The sequence below is a fragment of the Sebastes umbrosus genome, chromosome 10 (genome assembly GCF_015220745.1).
Source record: "Sebastes umbrosus isolate fSebUmb1 chromosome 10, fSebUmb1.pri, whole genome shotgun sequence".
Classification (NCBI taxonomy): Eukaryota; Metazoa; Chordata; class Actinopteri; order Perciformes; family Sebastidae; genus Sebastes; species Sebastes umbrosus.
Window position 1 is genome coordinate 15,911,842 of NC_051278.1, and position 18,290 is coordinate 15,930,131.

Consider the following 18,290-nt stretch of genomic DNA (forward strand, 5'->3'; position numbering starts at 1 on the left):
TCCACATATTTAGCTCATCTGCTGTTGAGATGTAGCTCAGTGGCCTTATAAGGTAAAAGACAGGATGAGTGTGCACAGGTTGTGTCAAAAGAATTTATCCATCGACCTGCAAGATGTTACACCGCCCACCGATTCCAATAGTCATAGATGTGCAAAAACATGTTTGCTTTCAATCCACTCCCAGACTAAACACAGCAAACATTATTCACTAACGGGAGAAATCTGGACAATATGAACTTCAAGTGTACATTTTCTCTTGTCAACTCAGTTTCAGTCGCGTTCTGTGTGAAGACTGGTGAGTCAATGCAGTTTATATGATTCACAAAAAGTGTCTCTGGTGCAAATTAGTGTGCAGACTCAGTGCCAGACCTGTTTTTCTCTCTGATTCAGAGCCCCAAATTCACATATAAAAGGAGCATAATTATATGTTCATATAAGTGCAAGATTATTGTAAAACTGCATTCATTCAAAGAGTAAATAGACAAGGGTCCGATCCCAGGTAAAAAAACAAAAAACAAAACATGAAACAAGGAAGAAAATGCATTTACACAGGGCCTCTTGAAAATATATATGATAATGTTTGTCTTTAGAATAATAAAACCTAGAATTTCTTTGTAGTCCAGGGGTGTAGCTAGGAATTATAGGGGCCCAGTTCACAGGGGGGGAACCTTGGCCCCCTGCCACTTTCCTATGGTCCCACGCCTTGTCTTTTCCAGTGGTGGCAAGTAACTAAGTACATTTGCTCAAACACTGTGCTTAAAAGCCCCCTCCAGTGTATTTTGGCATTTCTATGATAATTCCTATTTATCTGAGTCATTTCCTGGCTAAGTTCATTACCCACACTGTTTGCCAATTTTTTTTTACATGTAACTTAATTTTGTGCTCAAAGTTAAAAAAAAGAAAGAGAAAGAAGGTTGTTGGTAAAATGGGTATTTGACGTATGACTATAGTAAAAGCTGCAGGTCATACAGTACGTCACACTCATGTTTGCGTCAGTTTGACATTCTAGGTGGAAACTTGTTGCATTAGCTAAGTGAGGGTTTTCATTTTATTTGTAGTTTCCTCCACCTTAGTTTAGTGTGTTTAGTTTCACAATGGCTTTTGTGTGTGTGGTGAACGGGTGCAATCAATGCAGTGGATTACACAAAATCCTACCGGCAGAATTAACACAACACAGTGACTGTCTCTCTCACTCGCTCTCTTCTTTACCGTTTCCTGCTGGGGATAAATTAACGGAAAGCAGCTGATGCCATTTTGGAGGTTTGCGGGCCTCTAGCAGGTCCTGACGATGGGGAGTGCACAACTTTCAGCCCCAAAAAAAACAAGAGAAAAGTCCTGTTAGAGAAATAAACGAATCACAGTGCAGCCCGGTGCGGTGTCGATGCTGGAGCTGAGGCGAAAGCGGACGGTGTTGGTGGACAGTGCACCTCCAAAACATCCTGAAACTGCATTTCAAACGGCGAACCACGGCAACATGTCTCTCCGTCCTCCGGTGCGCTGTGACCGGCGTGCTTAGTGTGGCAGTGCGGCGGTGCGATGGTGAGGCTCCTCAGTGCAGCAGCAGCCAGACGGCCACCTCGCCAGGAGGAGACGGTAAAGAAGAGAGCAAGAGAGTTGGTCTGTTTCTTGTCTCATTTGTGGTCTGATAAACAGTAAATTCATCTAAACTGGATGCTTTTAGTTTACTTTTTATGTACTTATCAGAGATATACTAAATTAATAATACAAAATTATACTCAAGTATACTTAGCTAATACCGACAAGTATACAGAAAAGTCTAAGTGTACTTGGCAAGTATATAGAAAGGTCCAAGTCGACTTGGCTTACACTGAAAAGTTTACAGAAAAGTATAAATATATTTGGCTAAGTACTATAAGTTCACTTAAAGAAAACGTACAAGTATACTTGCAGTAAAAACTATAAACTAGTAGTTTACGAGAGTATACTTTAAAGCGTACTTTCAACAACTAAAAAGTGGGCTACAAGTATATAACTATTAAACTAACAGTGTACCTATAAGTTCACTTGTAGTATAGTTCATATTGTAGTTGCAGTACAAAATACAACTTGGATGTAAACTAATTGTGTACTCAAAGTTTACTACTCTTACATTTAAAGTATTCTTAAAAGTATACTTTTATAAACTAAAAAGTGGGCCAATTTAGTCCCAAGAAGGATTGAAGTAATACACTTACAAGTATACTACTAGTACATTAATATTAGTATACTTATTACATAAAGTATATATACTAATATACTTAGGATTATACTTGAACTATATAGTTTACTTCATAAAATAAACTTGAAGTATACTCCTTTTTTGTAAGGGTATCCAGCTAAAATAAGCCCCACCTTTACCAGCTGCTGTGCTCTACACATTAATGCATAAATAGTCATAATCCAATTATATAAATATCTGTTCTGCATAACTGTTAGAACTACCGTTAAATATACATAAATACTAGGAAAATACAGTATGTCAGTCAGATACGAAAACTTGCGAGTAAAGAGTTTAGAATATTTATGGATTACACAGACACAAGGGATTTCCTCTGCACTCTTGTGAGGCAAAATCCAAAATATGCAATGCAATGCTGCCGTCTGTTGTAACATCATGCTTTTTTTGGAAGCACTAAATGAAAAATACTACAACTACCAATGACAAAAAAAAGTTATTTCCTGTGTGAACTACTGAACTGGCTTCTTGGCAAATGACATCATAATATCCTTCGTCTTTTTTTAGATGATACAGTATGTCCTTTTTTTCAAAACTCTGCTTTGCACAATAAACCCTTCCTCGACAGTGACTATTTTTAAATACAGATTCCCTGTTTCAGCATCACAGTGGCTTTGCTTCCTCTGTGTGGATCAGTGGTTTACAGAGAGTCAGAGTCCCGTCCCACATCCGGACTAGCTTCTGTTCCCAAAAAGCAGAGTGGTAAAAATGTCAGCACATGTCATAGCTTGCCTGCTAACACCCACATTGCAAGCACTGGAATCTGTGAGTTGTAAAGAAAAACAGAAATAGCATACATGTCAAATAGTTATCAGTCTGTTCAGCCAAAAGTATGATAGAGAAAGCTCTCTTTTGGCCTGAGGGTTTTTTTTTTTTTAGGTTTATTATCAAACTTGTGGTACCAGAGCTAATGGCCGCTAGCAGCAACTTTTCAAAGTAGTTAAAGGGAAAAATACAAGCCTAAACCACACAGAGCAGGAAATGGCTGCTGCATAACTCTGTCAGTTGAAAACTTCATGCTGCTGCAAGCACATTGCAAGTTTGGCCACGACCCAGTCAGCCAGTGACGTCAAAACAGCAACACCCAAATCTATGAGAACTCTGACATCTACTGGCACATTACAGACAAGGAATTGGCCATCTGTGTTTGCGTTGTGTTACACGTGATGACTAAATCTGCTGCATTCCCTTAACAAAAAGTGTGCTATTAGTATACTTCTTTTGAACTTAGAATAAGAGAGTATACTTTCAGTTTACTTTTCATGTACTTATCAGAGATATACTTCACAAAATTATACTTAAGTATACTTGGCTTATACTAACAAGTATACAGCAAAGTCTAAGTATACTTGGAAGTCTATAATGGAAGTCTAAAGAAACAAGATTTAGGTGATCTTAAAGAAAAAATTGAAGAGAAGGCGGGTGGTAAAGAAAGTAAATTAAAGAAATATGGGATTAAGGATCTTATACTGCACTATAACTTTTACTCTTGTGTGTTATACTCTATTTTAGAACCTATTCTAGCTTTTATTTTTAGCTTGTTTTTTATTTTCTAATCTTTAATGTTTTTATAACTGTTTTAATTATGTCTTAATGTTCTTTTGCACTTGGTCGCAATGTTCTTGAATGTTTATTTAAAGCACTTTGAATTGCCCTGTTGCTGAAATGTGGTATACAAATAAAGCTGCCTTGCCTTGCCTATACATGGCTTATACTGACAAGTATACCGAAAAGTCTAAGTATACACAGCTTATACTGACAGTATACAGAAAAGTCTAAGTATATATGGCTTATACTGACAAGTATATGGAAAAGTCTAAGTATACATAGCTTATACTGACAGTATACAGAAAAATCTAAGTATACATGGCTTATACTGACAAGTATACAGAAAAGTCTAAGTATACATAGCTTATACTGACAAGGATACAGAAACGTCTAAGTATACTTGCTGCAACCTCACTGCTAGATGGCGCCAAATCCTACACATTGCAATGCACATTTAAGTGACATATTTTACATAAGCTTACCTCCTGCATGCTACAATATATTGAAGCATATATAATTTGGATACAATGAATGATGGGTAATCATGTCAAAGTGAGCATGAAGCTATACATGCAGCCATGACGCATCACTTTGAAGTCCTGATATTGGCTGATTCAGAGCTTGAGGGAGACATCTTGGGTCCTTATTTTACACTTATGAGTCAACACTTTAAGAATCACACTTTGCTAAAGTTGCTTTCTGCTTCTTTATACAAAGCGTTTAAGTCCTTCTTTATAGTTCTAAGAATCTTTTGAGTCAAATCAAATCTGCTTTCACCTGTATATGTTCTGCATCACACAGATTTGGGTTGGTCTGTAAAAGTAACTCTACACTAAATATTGTATGGAGAAAAAACATTGTTGTTCTGACCTCGGGTTCAAGTTTCAGGTCTTTAGCACTATTGTTGGGTGTGGTTTGTTATATTTTCTCAGTTGACTTACAGTTCTGCTACTCAAAATATAGCTGTACAACTATTTGCTAAGGTATAAAAAAAAGAGATGTTGATGTGGTAATTTAATGTGAGGTAACCTTTTTCAGCACACAGAGGCAAGTCTGTGATTCATTTTTGCATGTGCTGGAGGAGAACTTTTGATTTCTCTGATCATAGATTTCATCAGTCAGTGTCAGTAAAATTCTTGCATGCGTTAAAAAAAAATAGTTCAACTTATTTGTTTTATTGCTAAGAATTACATGAGAAGATCTAATGTTTGTACAGTAAATATAAAGCTACCACAAACTGTGGTTTTATGAGGGGTGGACTAATGAGGCGCAGTGACCCCAACGTCATTTTTACACTGTTTCTTGTACATATCAATGGTGGACAAAGTATTCAGATATTTTACTTGAGTAAAAGTAGCAATAACACATTGTAAAATGTGTACAAAGTAAAATTAAAAGTAAAGTAAAAGTACAAATTCCTGCATTCAAAAAGTTATTTATGGAAAAGTACAGTAAGTATCAGCATCAAAATATACTTAAAGTACCAAACGTAAAAAATACTCATTATGCAGAATAATATATATTATATCATTGGATTATAATTATTGATGCATTTATGTGTTCATCGCTTTAATGTTGCAGCTGGTAAAGGAGGAGCTCATTTTAATTACGTTATATACTGCTGGGTAGCCTAACCTATACTAAGATATCATAATGTATTATTTTGTATTGATAATAGTAATCTTCAAAGTAACATCTAAAGTTAGCAAATAAGTGTATTGCACAAAATGCTGAACTATTAGTACTTGAAAGAACAGAGAGGTGAGAAAGAAATCGTTAACACTATAACATTCTCAGTGCAGTATACTGCATGAAATGGATATCTTATTTACTGAATATTGAATAAACTTCTTATTTGTGGGACATTTGTGGTTTTATTATGTTTAATGAACTTACAGAAATTTATTTCCCCTCAAGATCAGCAGCCTATCTATTGATTAATTTGTACACAAGCCGCAAACTGACATTCAATCTATAATATAATATTCCGATATGATGATCCTTCAACACAAGTCTGGATTCTTCAGCTGTTAACAGTCGCAGCTCCTCTCTACAACATCGCCAGTTCCAGCCACTGTGGATGGAAACACAAGCACAAGTCACCATGTGGGCCATAAACCACCGCCTTATATATATATATATATATATATAATATTCTATATTCTATATTATTCTATATTAGAATATATATATTCTGTGTCATTATCACAGATGGGCTCTTACCTCCATAAACCCCAACTTTATCTGACCAGTCCCATCCTTGTCCAGGACCTTGAAGGTGTCTGTTGTAAATAAAAGGAAACATCATAACTCTACATAATGTCTGCACGGCTGTAGGATAACAAAAAAAAAAAATGTGGTCACAGTGACAAAAACTTACTGAACATTGACTCCAAGCGGACCATGCAGCACACAAAGTTGTCAAAGTCAATGGTGAGGCATGGCTCACTGTATCGGGCCACAAGTATCTGATGCAGAGCGTTGTTGAGAGAGAAACCTGCCGAAATGAAAAAAAGATGAACTTAGTCTTACTCCTTAAAGTCGCTGACTGTAGAGAAATATCATTTGTGAAATGGACTTCTCACCAACATCCTCAACAGCCATCCGCATCTCAGAGGAGCTCATGCTGCCACTCTTGTCTACGTCTCTCTCTTTGTACACGTCCTAATGGAGAGCCCAACAAGTTAATATACTATCACCATTCCACTAATAAACTAAAGAAATAAAGATATGTTAATGTCAATACAAACACATAAGGTACACACCAGGAACTTCTCAATCTTTGTCCACAGGATCTTAAATTCTACCAATCCTAGCTTTCCGCTTCCGTCTTTCTTTGAAGAGTACGTCAAGGAAAGTAGTAATGGTAAATGGACTTTATTCATTTATATAGCGCCTTTCTAGTCTTCGCTTTACACTACATGTCAGCATTCACACACACATTCATACACTGATAGAAGAGGCTGCCATACAAGGTGCCAACCTGCCCATCAGGATCTAATCTAAATACTCATTCACACACCGATGGCACAGCATTTGGGAGCAATATCTTGCTCAAGGACACTTCAACATGTGGTCTGGAGGAGCCGGGGATTGGACCGATTGGTGGGCGACTTACTGCTTCCATTGGAAGGCGGCTGTGGCTCAGAGGTAGAGCGTTTCGCCCACCAATCGGAAGGTCGCCCACCAATCCCCAGCTCCTCCAGACTGTTGAAGCATGACCTTGCTGGTGGGTCAGTCAGTAAACTCATGCTGTCCAGCCAAAATGTATCCAGACATGCATAGCTCAATAAATTCTAGTGGAGATCCAGTGAGTTTCCAAAGATACCAAATATGTCAGGCTTAATTTGGGGGGAAATGTGTATAAAATACACGCCATCTAAAGACATCTAAAATATCTCCACTTGATAAAAATCAATGGATTGATTTTTTGGTTTGAATATTTCAGTCATCATATACATCACATCATACAGCAATAATGAAAATTTGGAACATGCTATACAGAAAATACTGTCAGACAGTGAGGAATAAGAGGATTTTTCCAGCCTGAAGGCCTTCTCACAGCAGGGACGAAAATGAAAAAACGAAATAGGCAAAATATTCGTTGGTGATTTTTCGCTCAAACCTTTCACACTAAGGCCAACACAAATATTGATCGTGTGGATTGGGTGTGGATAGGCTCATAGAGATAGATGGACGTGAATTTTTGAATTGACATTTATTCATTTTAAACTTATTACAAATTATTTGGTCAAATTTGGTTTGACATTTCAACTTTCTTACTGAGAGGTAGATAGCAAAACAGGATGTGAAGAGGTTAATGGTTTTGTGGATTTCTCTCGACATAACTAAAACAGGAAGGAAGGATACATCCAGCAGATCGACCATGTTGCGGCAAGTCACCAGGCTAAACCCACTGGTTTTGATGTCATCTCCTGAAAATGAATACAACACAGGGGTAAATTGCTGTGTCAGGTGCACACGAATGCACAAGAGGAGAAAGAAACAATTTCTCTTACTGTTCGCCACCACTCGGTTGAGGATCCTCTGCAGCTCGAATGCAGAAATCTCCACATCCTAAAAAGCATATGACACGGACACTTTGTAGATCATAAAAACAATGATTTGACAAGATGAAGTATCTAATCTGTAGCATACTTACATGTCCGGCAAGCTGTCCAAACAGTCTCTTGAATCTGTCACTGATGTCATCTTCATCTATATTAATCTAGAGATGACAAAGTAATCATTTTTTCTTTCTTTGTTCAAATATTAACATCAATATAGAGTATATCAAAGGGTGTGATTTTACCTGCGCAACATGGCAGTCTACAGGATCATCGATCTCTCTAAAAGCAGAGAGAAGTCATAGTTGTATGATCATTTTGAATGATTATCATCATTTGTCATTATGAAATTGCATTTATTTGTGAAAGGAACATACTGGAAAGAGGCCGGTTTCTCAGAGAACACCCGCACATAAAAGTCTCCGTTCTTGTTGGGCTCAAAGGTGGAGGGGATGATGAGGTATTCTCCAGGCGGAAGATTGATGTGGTTGCTCACTTCTCGCAGGTTGATGAAGGTCTCGGAGCGCGCCGCTGAACTGTTGCGCAGGAAGAAGTTTTTCTTCAGGTGCACTTGCTTTTGGCCATAGTACTGGGAAATGACACACATGCAGTATGGTCACATGAGGACGCCCTATATCTTACCTCTGACCTCCTACTTTTTTATATTGTGTGATTAGAACATTTTCATGAAAAATGAGTGCTCCCAGCAACAAGTTCATGAATTGTCTTCATCTTTGTATACGTACCTCCTCAGGCAGCTAGACAAAGACAAAAAAAAATATGAAATGTCAGAATAGAGGCAAATGTTAAATATAATCATTACTGACAGAACACCCGATTCTACTGTTATCAGGCCATTAAATGTGCATGTTTGCTCGTTATAAGCACCATAGATGTTGGTCAGTAGGGGCCTACTCAACACGTTCTCATCCCAACCTGTCATATACTGCCGTTTTGTCACGCCCCTTGGCATCAAAAACACTATAGATACCCTTGGCGTCACTTTGCGGATTAGGCAACAAAACCACTATAGTTTGGTTTAGGAAAGAACTACATGGTTGGGCTTAAAACTACTACGTTTGTGTGAAAATTACTCTGAATGTTGTCAACATGGGACACGAACAAACGACTGATTGTAACATGAAAGTGAAACTTAACGAGCAGCGGTCTCCTGGATGAAAGCCTTGTTTGTGCCAGTTCGCTATTTAAACTACGTTACCACACTCCCGGCGCAGTTTCTCGGAGCATTTACTGTTGTTGCCGCGGATGGTTACATTATAGTTAATGGAACGCCTGGTGTGTTTCATACCAGCGCTAAAGGGTACCTTGTGCGGCGGTATTGAACGCTGACGGCCGTGACAGGGCCTCAGTATTTGACGCCCTTGGAATGAGAATGGGCTGGCCTACTACTTTATAAAAGTGAAAGCAAAACTTAAAACCAACACGTTCTAACATGTTGTAGAACTGCATGAAACATTATGTTTTGAACTCAATCAAAACAGCCAGGCTTAATCAGGCTTAAAAAAACTACGTTTCGGAAGTGAAACTTACTACACGTTGGTTTCACACGGGATGATTCTCCTGGGTGAAAGCCCTTTGTTTTGCGCTTAACTTCCGCTTTTGCTCCTGTCGTAATCACTACGGTCGCTAGTGGTCGCTGTCGTCTTCTTTTATTCCTTTTTTCGGTGATCTACCATGTGAATAGATGACAAACCTACTATTGGGTGTAGCAGGGCCCTACTGACCCACATCTATGAGGCTGATAACAACTGATAACGCCCATTTAATGGCCTGATAACACTCTAATCGGCTGCATACGAGTATTATCACTTGTCAGCTCCTTACCTCGTAGATGGCAAAGCCGACGGTCTCCATGTCCTGCCCCATTTTCCTCATAGCGCGCCTGTTCTTCTGCATCAAACCCACGATGAAGGTGCAGCCCTCCTCACCATCATCAGGGTCATCATCCACCTCTTCCAGCTTTATGACAAACTGAGGATTCATCCAGAAGGAATCTAGGAAGGGAGGCAAGGGTTAGCAGGGACCGTAACTGTTTATACTGTATGTAAATGATATTTATAGCTTTGAATAAAGTGGGAAAGGGAATTTTCTAGTTGTATCTGTTTTTGTAAACCTAGTAGTGAAAAGGTTGCCTATTAAAATCATAGACTATATAGAAAGACGACGTGTCTAGGAGCTGCCATCTTGAGATTTTACGTCATTTGGAGCCAGAGTCTGTGCAGTAGTGATCGGACGGTAGAGCCGCGGTATCGAAGTCGACCACCCCGAATCAATCGCGAGCCGAGCACAGCCACAGCTTTTCAGCGAGAGAGACTCAAAGCTGCCAATCATGACGTCTCACCACCTTTTTATAGCATCAGGTAACAAATTAAAACCAAACTTATCAGCAAAATGAACACTTGAACATACATCAGCGTGATAAGACTACCTGAAATGACAGAAACCATCTTTGGGAAAATTTTATTTGACGTGTACTTTGACTTTTTAGTTTGGCCCATGTCCTATACGCTAACATGGAGGGGGCGGGCTTTATGACCTATACTGCAGCCAGCCACCAGGGGGCGATTCAGATGTTTTGGCTTCACTTTTGGGGAGCTGTCAGGTCGTCCATCGTTATACACAGTCTATGATTAAAATAAGCTAAAAAGGGTAAGTATAATAAGCTAAGGCTTCAGCCTATACCTTTTCAGTCAATATTTTTTGTTTCTTATTGTTATTTATTTGTTTTATGTGCATTCTTTCTGGAAAATTGTCAATAAGTACCAATATAAATGATTACTACTACTACTTTATATGACACACATACACCAGTGCTGGAGGGAGGGAAGGTTGTGAAACAGGTCGTACTTGGAAAGTTTCTGCAGCCGCCAGCTGACACGCCTCTTCTCCACGTTTCTTCAAACTCGGACTCAGCCCACTTCTTGAACTCATCGCCTGTGAGTGCATCAGGGGTGAGGTTGCAGATCTCAAGGCGAGAATATTGGCGGAGGAAGTCAGTATATGACATCCTGTGGACAAAACAGTAAGAGGAAAATAAAAATCACATCCTTTATTTTAAATACTCTTTGCCTCTAACTGGAGTACCAATAAAATAAGAGCATTTCAGCACTGGGAACCCAGAAGAGGAAGAAAAGTAGTTCCAGCGAGGTTTACCAGAACTCTCCGTCCTCTTTACGGTTGGTCAGCCTCGCCCGGTCATCGTCACTCACATATCTCCACTCAGAAGACCTAGAAAAATGTGCAAATCTTAGTTACAAATAGTTTGTGCAATGAGGAAGTAAATATTAGAAGACGTAAACCGCAGGCCTGCACCTGACTCAGTGTCACACACTCCACCTACACCTCGAGCACAAGAATTAGCTCAACTTTTTACCACAGGATTTACCAGCCAGTCCACTGGGTGTGTATGTCTCTCTTTGTGTTACATGCATGACAGAAACACACACACACTTAATACCTTCCAAACAAAGGCTGTAGATGTCTCAATTAGGCTGGGTCCTCTTATGAACAACACAAAGGGCGTCATTGGGAATTTATAAGAAGTGGTTGAGAGCAGTTCAGTTAAAATTTGATTTAAAAATGTTGGTTGATCAGTTGACAGTGTCCTTTGTGGGATGATAGGTCGTCTGGTCATCAGAGAGATTCAGTTCACCTGGACTGGCTTCAAGACTATACGCTATATAAGCTGGTGGCAGTCAGCCAGTCTTTCTCTCCCTGTTTGGTTTTGTTACATTTACTTTATCATTACACTTATTTTTCTATTTAGATGCAATTCATTTGTGGTCTCCCCTGGGATCAAATTAACCATTTTGGTAAAATGAAGTCCAGGCTTTGTGGTAATTTGTCCTGGTTTGGTTTGTGTTGTTGCTACCTCCTGTGATAAAAGGCCTTTTTCACAGAAGACATTTTGACCTGTCACAGTAGGAAAAAGCACAGGTGTAAATACTAAAATGAATGATGGCTGAATTCCATTTATCTGCTGTGGTTTCAGGATCCAGGTATTATGCAAGCTTATTTACTGCCACTCTCACTGTGATACTTGAATAGAACAGAGCCATCGTTAGTGTTATTAGTAACACCTGTGCTTTTCCCACTATGACAAGTCAAAATGACAAGTCAAAATGTTCTGCTATCAAAAAGGCCTATAGGGGTTTATTACGTTGTATGTATGCATTTGGGTTTTTTGTCAAATTTGCAGACTGCCTACTTGTTGTTGTTTTGTCTTTTTTGTTAAGTGTTGCTCTTTTGTGCAGTTTGGTTTAAGGTGTCTGTTTGTAAAAAATCTCCATCAGTGAGTTTGTTGCAGCTTGATCTCAATGTGGCAGTAAAAGCTGGTAAAGCTATATGCTCGGGATCACGTCCGTGGCTTTTCCAGGGACTTTCTGGACTCACTGGTTTCCATCAGTAGCTGCCTGAACAATAGGATTGAGTTTATGTAGTTGGTTGTATATATAGCCTAGTTGGGGGAGACTCCAGTTTGTTTGTGTGGGCTATCTTTTGGTTTTGTTAACCACTTGTTTTATGAGGTCACTTGTGTGACGACCCTCTCTGAGCAGGCCGCTCCCTCCAAGAGCCTGGTGGGTGGAGTCGGGTCATCAGAGAGATTCAGCTCACCTGGTCTGACTGCAAGACTACATAAACTGGTGGCAGGCAGCCTGTCTTTCTTTCTTTCCCTGTCTTGTTTGGTTTTGTTACATTTAGTTTATCATAAGCAAACACTAATTTCCCTTCTAGTTATGTAAAATAAACTTCTTTTGCAACTCATGTGAGGTCCCCTCCTTTTGTCCAGCCTTGAGTTGGGTTGTGACACAGCCTGCATGACTAAAACATTTACATTATAACATTACTTGTTTTTAGACCTCTGATCTAGAAAGTCCACATTTCCTACATTCTCTGTAGCAGTTAACTTTATGTCGAAGGGGTGCGTGACAGCCCCAGTCTGACGGGAAGTTAAACCACATTTTTGACAGATTAAATGGATTGTGTGCTTCTTTACCTACCTCCATGCTAGCAGCTACTTAGACACACTGGTGCTTTTAGGTGAATGCTCAAAATGACAATGCTGACATGCATTACCATGTAACAATGTTCATCTTAATTTAGCGTGCTAACATTTGCTAATTAGTGTCAGAACTAAACACAGAAAGTTCAGTTTTGAAGGTATTAGGTCCTAAAACAAATTAAAATGTTTAATGAAGATGAGGGCGCTAAATAAAAAGTTACAGTTCATCCTGCGGGGGAGCGTGAATGTCTGTACCAAATTTAATGGCAATCCATCCAACAGTTCTCGAGACATTTCGCTCAAAACCACAAATGTCAACCTCATGGTGGTGCTAGAGGACGTATGTCAGCAGTAGCCTATACATCATCTAGGATGAATGTCAAAAATCCACCCAGTAGATGTTGAGATATTCCACTGGATAAGTGAAAACTTTGTCCCTGGGGGATTACCAAATTCATAAGGCTTCATCCTCTGGGGACCATCATCTTCACAAAATGTCATGAAAATCCATCAAATAGTTGAGATATTTCTGACCAACCTATGTCAGCACCCCTAGAGCAACATGTTGCTAATGTAGCTAAAAACTACAGCGCTCTGGAGTAGCTGCCAATGATAACTACTAGAGCTAATATGATTATATTCATTGCACAATACTCACTTGTCACTCCAGGCTCCATTCCACTCCACCTGACCCCACGGGTTTCTAATCCTGACCAGCTCCACCCTGTCTCCTCTGTACTCCACCTGTCACATAATAAGCTGTCAATTACTCTCAACCAGAAAAGTGACACACCTTAAAAACAATATATTATAAAAGGGGTAAAACAAGCAAATCAATCATACCTCAGTTAACCAAATTGTAACATCTATTACAGTATACAGCATAGGCACTGCAGCTTCATCTGAACCCGGATGACGTATGTGTTTGTGTGTGTGTGTGTGTGTGTGTGTGTGTGTGTGTATACAAACATTTCCTCACCTGATCAGCTCCTGTCAATGAGTAGGCGTGGCCCTTCACCAGCTTGCGATATGTGACGGCTTCTGAGTCGGACGAACTGGTGATCTGTGATGAAGAGGAAGAAACTTGTGAGGTTAAGACCACCAGATATCACGAGGACACCAACATGAGAGTGAAACAAGGAGCTCAAACAAACATCGATGGAGCATCCCAGCAGGGAGCCTCTGTCCAAGGCCTTCTTAATGATTTTGAAGAGGTGGGGATTTGCCCTGCCCAGTTCGTGCTTCTCAGCAATGCCTCCAGTGAAGTCCTCGAAACCCTCAGTGGTGGTGCCTCCAGAAAGAGCCTCGTAGCATCCGTTTATCCTAAAGAGAAAAGGAGTTCATGACCAGAAAAAGAGATACTGAAACAAACAGAAACATATCCAGATGCTGCATTCTTCCATACTTGGCATAGGCCTTCTCCAGCAGTGCGCTCCAAAACTCTGAGCCCTCCGCTGAGTGAACAAACAGCAGCTCTCCATCTTTGGATGGCAAGCGGTCATCGACCACCACGTCCACCCACTCACCAAACTGCCAGAACTGAGAGCCACAGAGAGGACACGATCAGTAACATCAAACCTCACTTTAGCTCTAAAAGAAAGAGGCTGTGTCAAGGTGCTGTACCTCAAAGTGAAAGATGCCAGCGTAGTCCTTCTCAAAGCTTTGGTCATGGGGGACGACACGAGACAAAACCTGTTTGTTGAGAGTCAAGGAGGCGATAGCTGCCAGCAGCCAGCAGTCACCTGAACACAAGTTAACAGTTTAGAATAAAGGGGACTGCTGTGGGACATCTAATGTAGCCTAACCCCCCAGAGGATGTCAAGTTGGCATATGTTAGTTCAGCATGTTCTCATCCCAACTCGTCACATACTGACGCTTTGTCCGACCCCTCGGCTTCACTTTTTGGTCACAGTAAACACAAGCTTAATGTTGTGAATTACACAAAAATATTTAGGATTAGGCAACAAAACCACCTAGTTAGGTTTAGGGAAAAAAAAAAAAGAAGTTTAGATTTAGGGGCATCTGTGGCTCAGGAGTTCGAGCGGTTGTCCAGTTATCAGCATGTCGGTGGTTTGATCCCTGGCCCCTGCAGTCTACATGTCAAAGTGTCCTTGGGCAAGATACCCTTACAAAAATGAAGTTTATTCATGTGTGCTATTAGTATAATTCTTTTGAATTTAAAATGAGAGCATACTTTCAGTTTACTTTTTATGTACTTATCAGAGATATGCTTAACAAAAGTATACTTAAGTATACTTGGATCATACTGACAAGTACTGTATACAGAAAAGTCTAATTATACTTGGCTCATACTGTCAAGTTCACTTAAAGGTCTAAGTATATTTGGCTTGTAGGCCTACAGTAAAGAATGCTTGGCTTGTAGTTGTGCTTACTTTTTGATAAAGTTGCATATTAAAATGAGAGAGAATGTAAAAGGATGTTTTAATATGAATTTACTTCAATTCATCAAGTTTTGGGATTATCCGTTCACCGTAGAGTCATGCGAGAACAACACATTTTATTTATTTTTGTTAATCTCATCACAAATCATCAAGTCAAATAGCAAAAGGAGCAAGTCTCTTTATGTAATACATAAATCATTGGCTAAGTTATATAAGTTAAAGTATACAAAGTATACTGTCATGTACTAAAAAGCAGAGATGCTCACAAGTCATATTTTGCAAGTCCAAGTCAAGTTTCAAGTCTTTGAGTTGGTGAACACGTATATGTCAACTGTTGTGGCGTATTGATAAAGGCAATATATCTAAATAGCTAATTTTGATTCTTATCAAAGCAAATATTCTCCCTGATTTGCTGCGTGTATTAGTGTGCGTGTAAATCGCTCCCGATAAGCAGGTGTTGGCACCTTGTCTGACATCTTCTGCCACCAGTGTGTGAATGTGTGAATGTTGACTAGTGTTAAAGCGCTTTGAGTGGTCGTTAAGACTAGAAAAGCGCTTCATAAATGCATGACTCATCTCCAGAACATACTAGGTATGCAGTTTGTTTGCACAACACACCTATGTTGTGCAAATTACATGGTTATTGTCTAATCTGTCTTGTCTCTTTTGCTGTAAACAACTCAGTCTCTCCCGCCCATATGCATCCTGCCAGACTGGGTGTGGACGGAGAAGACTGAAGGACTGACAGCTGATGTCAGAACACAGGCATTTGCTTTTAAGTTTGGATTTTGTGTGGTTACAAAAATACTGGTTTCCAGAGATGAAACTAAGCAAGGTGATACTGAAGGACAGACATACTGTATGTGTCTTTTTAACTGCCATAATTATGTATGTCATTATTTGATATGTTTGTTTATATAATATCATTTATGCAATTTCTTTTCTTGAATATTGAGTTGTTTGTATTAACACATAGGAACATAAGTATTATTAATTAATTTCCTTCTAACATGTGAAGCAGATGAAGAAACAGTGTTCCAGTGGACTCATTCCTTCTCGGTTGTGTGCAGCCAGCGAGGTATGTTTATATTGTGTTTTGTTTTACGGTTACAGTTTGTGTGTGATGTGAATGTAATTATTCTGTACATTGTTGTGTATTTTGAACAGTTCGACGGTGGATTTGATGACAGTGATGTTGACTGAGGTGCAATTAAGAGATGAATAAATCCATCGGTAACAGAATAACGGTGTCGGATATTTCCTGGAGGGAATGATATTCCTACTTTATTCACATCTAAGATCTAAAATAAGCATGCAAACTCATCCATTCAAATAGTTGAGGATGGAAACCAATGAGTTCTTTGTAGAACACAGTGAATATCTGATTGTGCCATCAAAACACATTTAAATGTGATTAGATAGGGAAATAACGAAAGGGCACACTTTAATAGGCTACTGAATCAAAAAGTAAGCACATCTACAAGCCAAGTATACCTTTCTGTAGTCCTATAAGGCAAGAATACTTAGTTATACTTTTCTTAAGTATATGTCGATCAAAAGATTAAGTGCAAGTAGGCCTATTAGCCAAGTAAACTTAGCCTTTTCTGTATACCTGTCAGTATAAGCCAAGCATACTTATGTATGCTTTTGTTGAGTATATCGCTGATAAGTACATAAAAAGTAAACTGAAAGTATACTCTCTTATTTTAAGTTTAAAAGAAGTTATCTAATAAGTATTGGTAAGGGAAGTTATTATTGTCGGTTTTAAAAAAATACAGACATTGTTGGAATGTATGAATGTGTGTGCGTGTGTGCGTGTGTGTGTGTGGGTGGGTGTGGGTGTGTGTGTGTGTGTCTCACCAAGTGCTCCTTGACAAATGTCAGTCCTGGTAGCATTTTCAACTATGAATTGTGGATTGGAACAAATTTCCTGAGGGAAAAACAAATACAAATTGTGTAAAATGATATTGCTTCCTCACATCAGCACTTCCTTTCTTGTCCTCTAATATTGTATATACTGTATAAAGTGTTGCTCCTTGCATCCTGATACATTGCAGAAAAACAATGTCCTCTTTACGCATTGCAATCACACCCATTCTTAGTGTGTGACAAGTCTTTTTCAAAATAAGAGACAGCATATTGGTTGATAAGATGAAAAAAACCTTCAATAGTTGGCATGTGCATGGACAAGCATGAACACGAATACATCCCCAAACAGTATCAAGTATCTATTATTTATTAAGTGTGTAACCTAATGAGTGACTTCTCTTATGGAAAAGAGTTCAAATAATACTTCTACAAATTCAAAATAAGATACACTACTGTCAAAGATGCACATAGGGAAGTGCTCCATTTTTGATTTCCTGTTTTAAAAAAACAGTCTAATAATTTTAATCTTTTGGCAGATGTTTCCATCTATTTATTGTACCCACCCTGGGTCTTTTCCAGGTGACGCCCCGAACTTTGTGGGAGTTTGGTCCAAGATCCTTGAAGCCTAAGGATGAAGGGAGAGCCTCGAAGCAGTCGTCCTGAAACAGTTGTCCTCTCTCCAGACAGCTGTTCCTCAGGGATTCAAAGTCCTGGTTGAGGTATTTCACAGCGTGAGAGTTGGACCCTATCCCGTGTGATTTCTCTCGGTTGTGCTGAAGTTTACTTGCAATGCCGGACATTTTTAAAAGATCTTTCAGACTCTCGGTCTGTCTACGACTGTCTGTCTGTGTGTCTCTGTGAGTGTGTGGTTAGACAGGCTCTGTGTTGTATGTGCAGCTCAACTGTCTCCACACCCCTTATTGTTCATACCAGACAGCTTGCTCTGGCTCACCTGTTTCATCCAGCCATACTCTACATCTGGCTTTGGTTCAGCCCAGATGTGGTCCACATGGATGGATGAGTGAAACTTGTACTGGTCGACAACAAAAAATGGATCAGTGGAATTAAATTTCAATAATAATTCTTCCTCATTTGGTCCTACAGTACTAAACACCACAGTTACTGTTGTATTGCATTCGTAATTT

General features: G+C 39.3%; 1 protein-coding gene across 1 annotated transcript; it reads right to left on the reverse strand.

Moving 5' to 3' along the window:
• Positions 1-5,785: 5,785 nt before the first annotated feature.
• Positions 5,786-18,031, reverse strand: LOC119495623 (calpain-2 catalytic subunit-like). The gene is made up of 21 exons (XM_037782305.1): positions 17,709-18,031; positions 17,137-17,206; positions 14,498-14,616; positions 14,280-14,413; positions 14,029-14,197; positions 13,854-13,937; positions 13,533-13,618; positions 11,026-11,100; positions 10,720-10,880; positions 9,697-9,866; positions 8,598-8,609; positions 8,229-8,440; positions 8,097-8,133; positions 7,947-8,012; positions 7,804-7,861; positions 7,655-7,719; positions 6,550-6,618; positions 6,370-6,448; positions 6,165-6,281; positions 6,008-6,066; positions 5,786-5,858 (listed from the first exon to the last, which is right to left on the reverse strand). Exons 1-21 carry the CDS (start codon positions 17,943-17,945, stop codon positions 5,835-5,837), a joined length of 2,103 nt encoding a protein of 700 aa, XP_037638233.1. The 5' UTR covers positions 17,946-18,031; the 3' UTR covers positions 5,786-5,834.
• Between the last annotated feature and the right edge of the window lie 259 nt (positions 18,032-18,290).